At 39.3% G+C, this 13,361-nt stretch overlaps 1 protein-coding gene across 1 annotated transcript in view; it reads left to right on the top strand.

Moving 5' to 3' along the window:
- Positions 1–13,361, top strand: part of alpk3a (alpha-kinase 3a) — a 134,620-nt gene that overhangs the window by 103,666 nt on the left and 17,593 nt on the right. Inside the window, exons 12-14 of the mRNA XM_051920310.1 lie at positions 350–438; positions 5,033–5,250; positions 9,961–10,009. Coding sequence (XP_051776270.1) covers positions 350–438; positions 5,033–5,250; positions 9,961–10,009 — 356 coding nt within the window. The remainder of the gene's footprint in view (positions 1–349; positions 439–5,032; positions 5,251–9,960; positions 10,010–13,361) is intronic.

The following is a 13,361-nucleotide window of genomic DNA, read 5'->3' as shown; positions in this document are numbered from 1 at the left end:
TCCCTTCAAGGGATCTGTAGGGGATATCTCAAAATGCATTGCAAATATCTTAAAATGTAAAGGAACAAATTTTGAAATATCTGGAAACAAGATTGAGGTATCTTAAAATATGAACTGCATTTTAAGATATCTGAAATTCATTTTGAGCTATCTCTAAATGTTAATTCAGTTTACCATACCAGTCTTCTGGAGGCCAAATGTGGAACTTTTGTTCCATACATTCATTATACTGGTGTGTTAACTAATTTAAGCATTGTTTTGCAGCTGCATGAATAGACAAAAGTATTGAAATCTTTCATTATTCTTAATCAGCTCAAAAACTTTTCACTGATAAATTTCTGTTTTGTAGGAATGCAAAATTCAGAATACTGCCCGGGAATACTGCAAAATATTTGCTGCAGAAGCACGATTGATTTCAAACTTTGGTGCAGTACCTGAGTAAGTACTTATATCTGATCATACAAGTATTATACATGTAGAGCAGCTTTCCATTACTTTTGCCTCCCTCAAATGACTACATTTCCAGCTTTAAGAAGAAAGTTGTTGTTTTGGAGGGGCCTTTTCAATTTTGATTAACTTGTACTTTAGGTATATTTGATTTGTTCTTGGTTAAACTAAAGAAATCTGAAACTTAGGCTTAAATTGGTTAAAATGTGACATTGTTTGGATATTTATTGTTTAATAATGATTCTATATGATACTATAAATTTTTGTTTACATCTAAAGCATATTTCAAGAAACAAAACATGGTAGTCATCATCACATCATGCACCTTCCTGCAGTTTTAGTTCAATTGAACTAGTCCTCTAGTTTTTTCAGAATCAAATTTTTCTGTACAGATTTTTCTGTTACATTTAGTTTAATTTAAAAGGTAAATTGTATTAGCTATAATTTAATTCAAGATGCTAATATCACATTATTGCATATGTGAATAGTTCATATAGCACACATGCAATTAGATAATGATGGGATTTAAATTTTAGAATTACTCCACTCTTTCATTAAATAAATATCAAAATCAATCTGGCTTAATTTTTAGATCCTTGTACATTATGTGTGTTATGCAAGTTGAGGAAAATACGGCAACAATTAGCTACTGTATACAATAGTGCATTATGTGTAAATTCAAAATAATGTAGATTGGCATGGAAAAACCATTCAAAATACATTTCCAAGTATTTGCATGCTGTATAAGTGTCCATCCATCCATCCACTTTCTTCCGCTTATCCGAGGTCGGGTCGCGGGGGCAGCAGCTTGAGCAGAGATGCCAAGACTTCCCTCTCTCCGGCCACTTCTTCTAGCTCTTCCGGGAGAATCCCAAGGCGGTCCCAGGCCAGCCGAGAGACATAGTCCCTCCAGCGTGTCCTGGGTCTTCCCCGGGGCCTCCTCCCGGTTGGACATGCCCGGAACACCTCACCAGGGGGGCGTCCAGGAGGCATCCTAATCAGATGCCCGAGCCACCTCATCTGACTCCTCTCGATGCGGAGGAGCAGCGGCTCTACTCTGAGCCCCTCCCGGATGACTGAGCTTCTCACCCTGTCTTTAAGGGAGAGCCCAGACACCCTGCGGAGGAAACTCATTTCAGTCGCTTGTATTCGCGATCTCGTTCTTTCGTTCACTACCCATAGCTCATGACCATAGGTGAGGGTAGGAACATAGATCGACTGGTAAATTGAGAGCTTTGCCTTACGGCTCAGCTCCTTTTTCACCACAACAGACCGATGCAGGGCCCGCATCACTGCGGACGCCGCACCGATCTACCTGTCGATCTCACGCTCCATTCTTCCCTCACTCGTGAACAAGACCCCGAGATACTTGAACTCCTCCACTTGAGGCAGGATCTCGCTCCCAACCCTGAGAGGGCACTCCACCCTTTTCCGGCTGAGGACCATGGTCTCGGATTTGGAGGTGCTGATTCCCATCCCAGCCGCTTCACACTCAGCTGTGAACCGATCCAGAGAGAGCTGAAGATCACGGCCTGATGAAGCAAACAGGACAACATCATCTGCAAAAAGCAGTGACCCAATCCTGAGTCCACCAAACCGGACCCCCTCAACACCCTGGCTGCACCTAGAAATTCTGTCCATAAAAGTTATGAACAGAATCGGTGACAAAGGGCAGCCCTGGCGGAGTCCAACTCTCACCGGAAACGGGTTCGACTTACTGCCGGCAGAGCGGACCAAGCTCTGACACTGGTTGTACAGGGACCGAACAGCCCTTATCAGGGGGTCTGGTACCCCATACTCCCGGAGCACCCCCCACAGGATTCCCCAAGGGACACGGTCGAACGTCTTTTCCAAGTCCACAAAACACATGTAGACTGGTTGGGCAAACTCCCATGCACCCTCCAGGACCCTGCTAAGGGTGTAGAGCTGGTCCACTGTTCCGCAACCAGGACGAAAACCACACTGTTCCTCCTGAATCCGAGGTTCGACTATCCGACGGACCCTCCTCTCCAGAACCCCCGAATAGACTTTTCCAGGGAGGCTGAAGAGTGTGATCCCTCTGTAGTTGGAACACACCCTCCGGTCCCCCTTCTTAAAGAGGGGGACCACCACCCCGGTCTGCCAATCCAGAGGCACTGTCCCTGATGTCCATGCGATGTTGCAGAGACGTGTCAACCAAGACAGCCCTACAACATCCAGAGCCTTGAGGAACTCCGGGCTTATCTCATCCACCCCCGGGGCCCTGCCACCAAGGAGTTTTTTGACCACCTCGGTGACCTCAGTCCCAGAGATGGGGGAGCCCACCTCTGAGTCCCCAGGCTCTGCTTCCTCATTGGAAGGCATGGTAGTGGGATTGAGAGGTCTTCGAAGTACTCCCCCCCACCGACCCACAACATCCCGAGTCGAGGTCAGCAGCGCACCATCCCCACCATATACAGTGTTGACACTGCACTGCTTCCCCCTCCTGAGACGCCGGACGGTGGACCAGAATCTCCTCGAAGCCATCCAAAAGTCGTTCTCCATGGCCTCCCCAAACTCCTCCCATGCCCGAGTTTTTGCCTCAGCAACCACCGAAGCCGCATTGCGCTTGGCCTGCCAGTACCTATCAGCTGCCTCCAGAGTCCCACAGGACAAAAGAGACCGGTAGGACTCCTTCTTCAGCTTGACAGCATCCCTCACCACCGGTGTCCACCAACGGGTTCGTGGATTGCTGCCACGACTGGCACTGACCACCTTACGGGCACAGCTCCGGTCAGCCGCCTCAACAATAGAGGCACGGAACATGGCCCATTCGGACTCAATGTCCCCCACCTCCCTCGGGACGTGGTCGAAGTTCTGCCGGAGGTGGGAGTTGAAGCTACTTCTGACAGGGGGCTCTGCCAGACGTTCCCAGAAGACCCTCACAACACGTTTGGGCCTACCAGGCCTGACCGGCATCCTCCCCCACCATCGAAGCCAACTCACCACCAGGTGGTGATCACTTGACAGCTCCGCCCCTCTCTTCACCCGAGTGTCCAAGACATGTGGCCGCAAGTCCGACGACATGACCACAAAGTCGATCATCGAACTGAGGCCTAGGGTGTCCTGGTGCCAAGTGCACATATGAACACCCTTATGCTTGAACATGGTGTTCGTTATGGACAATCCGTGACGAGCACAGAAGTCCAATAACAAAACACCACTCGGGTTCAGATCGGGGGGGCCATTCCTCCCAATCACATCCTTCCAGGTCTCACTGTCATTGCCCACGTGAGCATTGAAGTCTCCCAGCAGTACGAGGGAGTCCCCAGAAGGTATGCCCTCTAGCACCCCCTCCAGGGACTCCAAAAAGGGTGGGTACTCCGAACTGCTGTTCGGTGCATACGCACAAACAACAGTTAGGACCCGTCCCCCCACCCGAAGGCGGAGGGAGGCTACCCTCTCGTCCACCGGGGTAAACCCCAATGTACAGGCTCCAAGTCGGGTGGCAATAAGTATGCCCACACCTGCTCGGAGCCTCTCACCGGGGGCAACTCCAGAGTGGTAGAGAGTCCAGCCCCTCTCAAGGAGATTGGTTCCAGAGTCCAAGACGTGCATCGAGGTGAGCCCGACTATATCTAGCCGGAACCTCTCAACCTCGTGCACTAGCTCAGGTTCCTTCCCCTTCAGAGAGGTGACATTCCACGTCCCAAGAGCCAGCTTCTGTAGCCGAGGATCAGACCGGCAAGGTCCCCGCCTTCGGCCACCACCCAACTCACACTGCACCCGACCTCCTTGGCCCCTCCCATAGGTGGTGAGCCCATGGTGAGCTGTATAAGTGTGTGTGCTGTCAATGCTCAACAGCAGTCTTTAGTGATTTGCTCCATGCATGTGTTTGTTTTTGACATTATTCGGTACTACACCATCCAGTTGTATGTGTTATAATTAAAACAACATCTACCATATATCTCTAATTATACATTTCATTGTGCTTTCTTAGTCATACTTATACCCTAAGTTATCTTTATTTTGGAGTAGGCTGAGGATTATTAGCATAAATGCAAAAGAAGAATAGTACTAGGTTATAAACAATGTTTGCAAAGAAGATTATTATGATTTAATTATTTGTAGTCACCAGCAAGATTTTAGTAATCAATTACACAAGATAGTTTGCTGTTTATGCATCATTATTTTAAAGTATCCTGTAAAGATCGGGACTTCAATTATGAATTAATAGATGGTATCTTAGAAGGCAGGTATTTTATATCAAATCCTAGAAAGAATGCCAAGTGTGGAAATATTAGGAAGATCACCAAGGATCATATAGTAATGGTTGAATAGTAAGAGATCCAAGTAGGAGATGTTGAATAGTGTGTATACGTAGACAGTAGGTTTTTAGTATGGGGTTGGGCTAGGGATGCTAGACGAGGCAGAATCACATATATTTACTAGATTTTGAAAAAGAATGCACACAAGATAAAGGGTTTCATGCATGGGATAACTAAATCAATAACCCGAGGTGATTAGTAAAAGTATGTTGAATATGTGCTGAAACTGAATGGGCTTTTTGAGCGAAATAAAGTTTTCCAAATAATTAAATGTATTTCTTTGACTTTTTTCAATGTAGGATTATACCTCTACATCTTATTTATCGACCTGCCAATAGCATTCCTTATGCCACAGTGGAGGTGGACTTGGAAGGTTCCTTTGTCACATACAGTATTATGGATAATATGGGAAATATAGTAAGCAGGAATACATCAGAAGAAGACCAAAAATGTTGTGCCTTTCAGCATTGGATTTATCAGTGGACAAATGGGAACTTACTGGTCACTGAATTAGAAGGTAAGAAAGAATATAAACACAAATGGAATAATGATTTGAAAAAGCAATGCTTCAAGTTGTAGCATTTACTAGATAATATTAATCTAAATTTTAACAATAATGTATTCTAATGGCAGAAAAGATTCACAATTATATTTTGTGTGTATTATTTTACTTTATTTATTGAAAGATCCATTAAAATGTAATGTTGAGTGAATAAAAGAAGCAGTTGGAACATGTGAATTATACAAACTTTGCTCAAAAAGGGTTCATTTTCAATACGTAGATGCCTCTTAAATGTGTATTAGTTAATCTTTGTTTTTCAAAAAATAAACAAAAAAACTTATTATCAGTCTAAGAAAAATTACATTATTTTGTAATTTGATTCAGTGACTAACAGTCACAGATTTCTAAAACGGCACCTTTATTTTAACATTGCAATTTAGTTTAATCTTTTTTCAGTCCAAATTATAAATAAATAAATTTAAATATAAATTTAAATCCCACCTTCCTTTTCGCCTGCTCCTCTATTTTTCTATCTGCATTTGTTTGTTGTTACCTATATTCATGATACTGGTCTCAAACAGAATATTTATATCAGTTTCCCACTTGCTTCTATGAACAGGTGATAGTGACTAATGACAGGAACAGATCTGCTGAAATCCCAATTTTCTTTATTCTTTTTTTTTTTTTTTTTGCATTTTCCTTTTTTTCTACATATAAAAAACATTCTTTGCCGACTATGGCTATAATGAGGATTCATTTTCATAATAGACTTATAAAAATATACTGATTTTATTGAATTGTGCAGAATTATTACCTATCCCATAATTATTTTAAGAACTTTGTTTTTTATGCACCATAAACAAGTTCAGGATTCAGGTTTACAACTATGAGTAAATTGGCAAACCAGTCTCAGCTTTTGAATAGGTGTATATTTCAGGAAAATAGAAATGTGAACACCTTTCACTAAAGTCTGTAAGACTGCTTTTTCTATCACCCTAGACAGCTGGAAAGTTCCCTTAAGTTCACATCTTCAAAAAGCAGGTAGTGCCAGAAAGCATGTCTGCTGGCCTTATTGATGAGCCACAGGGAATTGGACAGCTATCTCGCATTGAGTGTAAAAGAGCATAGCAATGATAAAAAAAATTGAAAGAAAATACAATACATGGACTAGCTAGGCAAAGGAGCAATTCACAGAGTATCCACAAGTAAAGAAAATCTCTGTGAAATAGTAGAGGAAACAATAAATAAGTAACATCAGGCTCTTGAGAGACAATAAGAAAAGCTGTAATTTTCCCTTTATTTAAGATCCTCCTTTATAGGGAATTTGCCACAATGTATGCCAATCCTCACAAAGCATGTCAATCATCAGGGTGATGTGTCCTTGATCTGACCACCTTTGACCTTCAGAAGAAAATGAGCAAGATAAATTATAAAAAAACAAATGTAAATAAAAAAATTAAAACAGAAAATTAATGCTCAATTGGCTGTTGAGTCCAAAATTTACCTTTCACTTTCTTAGTTTAGCTATCAAACATTCTTTTAACCAGTTTTTCCATAATTTGAATGCAAAGAGTCAAAGCCTATCTTGGCCTTATTGGTGCAAAGCAAAGATTGGTTGGCACACACATACCTGCATTCACACTAGGCCAATTTAGATTCAGTTATTAACTTAACCTGCAGATCTTAATATGTGGTAGAAAACTGAAGCTCACTCAGGAAGTTCACACAAACAGAGGAGAATGCACTTTCCACATAGAGACTGATCAGCTGTGAGGCTTGTTTCCAAATTAAGGTGATATGTGATTTGGTATTCTGTATCAAACAGAGTAACATTTTCATAAAAATTATAATGTCTCATTGTATGCTTTCCATGCATTGTCTTCTTTCAAATCCTGAAGTATGCTACAGAGCTGGACTGAAAGACTATCATAGCATAGGTCTATTCATCTATTGTCTATCCTACTTAATTGAATTACATTCTAGTAGTATTAGGCACAATGCAAAAGCCTGCTAAGGAACTATGAACCAGGACACACATACAAACAAACCATTTAGGGACAACAATCATCCCAACAGTATGTACCTGTACAGTAATCCCTCCTCCATCGCGGGGGTTGCGTTCCAGAACCCCCCGCGAAAGGTGAAAATCCGCGAAGTAGAAACCATATGTTCATATGGTTCTTTTTATATATTGTAAGCCCTTATAAACTCTCCCACACTATTATAAACATTTCCCGCACAATTATACAGCATAAACCCTTTGTATTCTCTTAGATATTAGGTAAGATTCGTTGAAATTATGTATGTAAACACAGTTTATATACAGTAAAACCTAAATATTATTTTAAAGATATCGAGCGTCTCCGATATCACATATGTTACAGCCATTGTGACAGACAGGCCACCAGCAATAAATACGTACAATGCAAGAAAAATTTTATACAGTAAAATGTGTGTACAGAGACACTAAACTATGTACATGTAATAAGTACTGTACGTAGATAATTAATTATGGTTACTCACCAACAATGACACGACGACTTGTCCGATAACGATGAGTTTAATTTTACTGCACAACAAAGGAGAGCGTTACAGCTCTTCTAAAGGAGCCTCTTCAGGCGATAGTGTACCATCGCCGTTGTCCTTCTTCTGGCAGTCTTCAATCCAAATCCCTAAAGCAGATTCCATCCAGACTACTGCCTTATCACGTCCACTTGCAACTCGTTTTGCGCCCTGGTTAAAGTACACTGCGGCTGTAGATCTTGTATGCTTTTCCTCCTTTTTAAATAAAAAGAATCGTGGACTCATGCCGTAATGGTGTCCTGCAGCGGTGTAGCTGTTCCCTTCCTTCAACATATCCATAACTTTTACCTTTTCTGCAATCATTTGCATCTTTTGTTGCCGCTTGGACACGGCCTCTGAAGCAGTAGCAGGAGCACATTAATGCTGAATGAGTGAGATGAGACTTCCTGGTTAATGCAGCACTCCGTCGCTGAGCCAATCAGCACACAGGAACTTTAACTGTGTGCTCTGATTAGGTAGCTTCTCAGTCATCCGCCAATAGCGTCCCTTGTATGAAATCAACTGGGCAGACCAACTGAGGAAGCATGTACCAGAAGTAAAAAGACCCATTGTCCGCAGAAACCCGCGAAGCAGCGAAAAATCCGCGTTATATATTTAGATATGCTTACATATAAAATCCGCGATAGAGTGAAGCCGCGAAAGTCGAAGCGTGATGTAGCGAGGGATTACTGTTTGCTGTTAACTATTTTTATTTAGCCCAACTGATACTTCCTTTAAGGGCATTCAGCAGAACGTGCAGTGCCAGTTTAGTTGTTTCATTGATATAAATTAGCATTTCACAATTTAATATTTTTTTTATCATTTTCAACTTCCTTCTGGACAATTTTTTAACTCAAAATGTTTGTGTATTTTACCATATGCTATTTTGATTTCACCATATCCTGAAAGAAAATAGTGAATGTTCTCTTCAGTCAGTTTTATCCCTTGTTCTCTGAAACTGACAATTTGATTTTTTAATTCACCTGTTCTTTGGCCACTTTCATAAGCTACATTCAAAGAGTTCATTTACTTACTTCCTACTTTTCGTTCTATGCTGGAATTCACTTCTAAATTTTTCATTTTAAATTTTAAATTTTTTTCATTAAAATCTCTTGGGATTTTAATGGTACATCTTTTTAAAATTTGTCAAGTATACTTTATTTCTACTACTTCAGCCTGACTATACTTTTTTCACTTGGATTTACTATTTTTTCTTTTTATCATACTGATTAGTTTGTATGTATGATCTTGTATTGTAGTCTAATTTGTTATATCATGGCACAGGACTTATGAAGGTGTATGTGATTAATATGGCCAACACATATCACAATTATAATTTAATATTACCTACAACTGTTCTGTAAATTGTAAATAAGGGACAACTACTATATAAAAGCATGTGTACTGTTATGTATAATTTATGTTTTCAAAAATGATTTATAATGATATGTTGTGAATGTTAGTATACATGATTGATGTTTCTGAAGCCAGAAATTAAAAAAGGAGACATGCAACTGTTTAAACATTTTTGGATTTTCCCAGCCTGACCATCATGTTCAGTATTTCATCACACTTCTGTTTAAACTCTGAAGTTAGACAGGAAGTAGCCACCCTCTAAACCTAAATATAGTAAGCTGAAAATTAAAATAAACTCATATACAGTACATGTGTGACCACTAATTCAACAGTCTCAACATAGCAAACTGAATATAAAGGCAAATGTATGCCTCACATGTTTTACAAACAGCAAAAAATAAACTGTGTAGAAATCTCCAGATATATTTATGAAAGTTTCTAGGTGTCCTTTTAACTGTAACAGTAGATCACACACTTCTCTGAAAACTACAGGTACTGTGTCATATTTCCTTTTATTGCGCCTTTTGATTGCAGTATTTTATCTTCTTTGATAAATTAATTTGAACATTATGGTCTGTTATGATACAGGTTCTAAGTTCCAATTCAAATAAGAAAAATAATAAAATAAGTGCATTCTTGTTTATTTATTAAAAAGTGTTACTTGAATGAATAAATCACTTAATCAATTAATTGGTTAATTATTTGACTGCTTGTTTCTTCTTGCTTTAGAGCATTTATTCTTCTTCATAGGTTAATAAGTTAAGGTTGAGCTCAGTTTCAAAGGTTTTTTTTCTCTTTGTTTTCCAGGAGTTGGGCTGAAGCTCACAAATGTCGGAATCACGACAAAGTCTAAAGGGTTTGTAAATTTCAATTTTTAAATGTGTAAAGGTATAATATGCAGTGTCACAAACTTCACAAAGAGCCATAGCAAGGTTTGGGGCAGCCACCCGTATATTTGGTTTCCTGGCTGCAAATTCAGGTTTAAATGATAGCACTGCTGTGCACAAAACTGAGTCCAAAACAGAACTGAGGGAACAGGGAAAAGGTGGAGGCTTTTAAAGGGGAAGACAAGAAGTGAGGTCAAAGGGGTCAGGCTCATGAGGGTCTTCAGCCATAGGCTCGAGCCCAGACGTGACATCACAGGGGTCGGAACCAGTAAGGTCTTCTTCCATAGGCTCGGACCCAGAAGTGACGCCAAGAGGGCCAGGTGGAATCTCCCGTGAATGGTCTGCAGGAAAGGGAGAAAAAGAGTCAGTGCACTCTGCCACATCTTGGTCTGATTCGGAATTGCCCTTACTCAAGCCCTTTAGCTGCCTCCCATGCGCACGTGTGTGACAGCAACTTTTAATTCTCATTAATGAAATTGCACCACTTGAACTTGAATATCCAAATACACAAGTCAGTGAAGTACTACTTATGAGAAAACTATACTTATCATTTAAAAGTAAGATGGACAAGTCAAAATGGGTTAACTACCAAAATTTCACAGAAATGTTAATGACAAGTCAAGTAAAATGACACCTTTTATTGGCTAACTAAAAAAGATTACAATATGCAAGCTTTTGAGGCAACTCAGGCCCCTTCTTCAGGCAAGATGTAATCTTACATTACATCTTGCGGGGCTAGGCAGAATCATACCAAGTTTATTTGTAAGACAAGGATTATAGAAAATGGGCTTATCTTGTCAGATACAGTAGAGCAAACAAACAGCACAATATATAAATCTAAGGTGACTTGGTTGCTTTCTGTATTTCGTTTATGAGGAGAACACAGGTGTATGAATTCAGTTTTCCCTTTTTAATTCCTGTTCAAAGAATTGCTAACCCAACATTATTTATTCATTTGAAACCAACTTTTAAAAGCTTTTGTTAGATTTCCATTCTATTGGAATATTCTTTTTTTCTTTACCTAGTGCCTGTATACTTTAATGTAGTTGTGTTTGTTCTCAGATTGTCTGTGAGGATGTGAATGTGTGACACCTATAAGTAGAAGTTGCTTTATATTTTTTCATTAGAAGATGGCTATTTATGGTTTAACGAATTCGGTTTTCTATTAAACTGGTAGGATAGACTTGTAAAAGGCAAAGGTTTATCCAAAACAAATGTTTATTACTCTGAACTTAAGTAACACTAACAATCAGAAAAGAAAATGCAAATATGCTTACACAAGTTCATGCCAGACCAAAGCAGCTGTGCCTCAGAGCCAAACATGACTAGACCTGGGGTAAGGGAAATGGGAAAAAATACTAAAACAATGCAAAACATAAACCATCAGCAAACAAGGTTAAAAAAACAATGAAAAACAAGCCAACAACAAAACTAAACTATGACTCTGACAACATGGAGTTAACTATTTCTTTGTCTTTTTGTCAGTTTACTTGCATTGCTGCAGTTACAGTCTTTGAGGTTTCACACTGTGATCCTTGCTAGCATAAAAATAGTATGTCAGCTGAGAGGTAGTAATCAATTCTTTTTGGTCTTTAGCAAGATGAACATGCAGACCCCACTGCTTGTGAATCTCACTCTGTCATTTACAGAGGAATTAAAGCCTATTTCCATTGGTGGCTGCGGTTTGTTATCTAAGGTCTGGTACTAGAATTACATTTGTTTAAGACACTTCATTCTTTTTTATAGGCCACACCCAAGGAAGTAGTGCATCTACTGGGGATAGCATTAGCTGAGCCCACTCTGAGTCGATAGAGAGAGAGAGAGAAAAAACAAGGGCTAGTGCTGATAGTGGGTTATAAAGGAAGTAGTGGTCATTTTTCCCTTGATTCATTGGGTGCACATAGCCCCAACATTTTGGTTGATAACTAGATTACAGGTCTGTTCATCAAGGTTGGCAGAAATAAATGACAGTTATTCTCCTCATGAACAAGGCAAAAAAATCAGGTTACCTTAGTGTTTGAAACATACTTGCAAGAATGACATTTGACTCTGATTCATTTTGCCTTATTCAATGGACAGATCAAGATATTGCATAATAAGAGGCCCACCTCCTCTTTCCTCAGAGAAACTAATCCCTTAATTTCTGACCAGTTTCGCTTTGGCCATGGCAGGAGGTGGTGTTAAATGTTAATGATTTCACCTTAGGCCTGCAGCACAAGTGGATGTTTAATGTGCCAAAGGGTACCAATAACACTCTTCTCCTGCAACGTTTTTAATTTTAATTATACATTTTCAGTGTATGGTTTTGATTTTAGTCAAGGCTAACCAAACATTTTTCTATGCTAATAATGTTGGGACTGTATTTAGTTCTATAATGTAAACTAATTTGCAAATTAATATGATATTAAGTATCATAAAAGAAGGTGCTGAAGACAAAATTATAAATATTTCTTCCCTAGGGTCACACTGATTTAAAAACTTCTATATACAATAAAATAATTAAAATACTTGTTTCACCTTATTGTATATGATGAGCTGCATCATTTACCATTACGCTATGTACTGTAAGGTTAACCTTTACTATTATGTAAATGCATGTGTAAATGCTGTATTAAGTACCTTTCCTCAGGTATTCCTCTGGTTTCTTCATTTGACCTTAAACATTGAAAACTGCTGAAACACAAACTTTGATTGAGTTTTCATATTCATATTTACTGTTAATTCGATGTACACATTTCATAAATATGGAAACAGATCACTTTCAATTGGATCATAAACACAACTGTAGGTTTTAGTATAACTTATCGTTTAAAAAACCCATCTTACCAGAAAATTATGCATGGGTACAATCTCTCTTATGAGATGAGTCAGATTTATGTGCCACTGTAACCTGGTTGGTACTGAAAACAAATGTCTTATTCTTATGTATTTATTAAACATATATTTATATACAGTATATATAATGCAAAGTTGACTTACTCACCCAATTATTTACTTATCAACAAAAACACCATTTTGCATTTATTTATAAAGCTGAAATTTGGCAGGATAATACATTTAAAGCAGTAGGTATCAACTAAATATGGATATTTCCATATATCAGTATTTAGGAATAACCCACATAGAAAAACCCAAAATCTCAAAAGTGCTTTTGATTGAAATTTGGTAATGTTATAGAAGAAAGAAATTTGCTAATACGTGCCTTTTTTAATTGTCAATATTTGTCAGTAACAATACTGTAGTGAATGGGCTAATACTAGGAGCCACATCCTTTCTTCAGCAGAGGGCCAAGAAGAAAGAAAAGGAATTGCACAGAGAAGT

The sequence above is a fragment of the Erpetoichthys calabaricus genome, chromosome 17 (assembly GCF_900747795.2).
Source record: "Erpetoichthys calabaricus chromosome 17, fErpCal1.3, whole genome shotgun sequence".
Taxonomy (NCBI): domain Eukaryota; kingdom Metazoa; phylum Chordata; class Cladistia; order Polypteriformes; family Polypteridae; genus Erpetoichthys; species Erpetoichthys calabaricus.
Note: the sequence above shows the minus strand (reverse complement) of the source record. Positions and strands in the feature narration are given on the sequence as shown.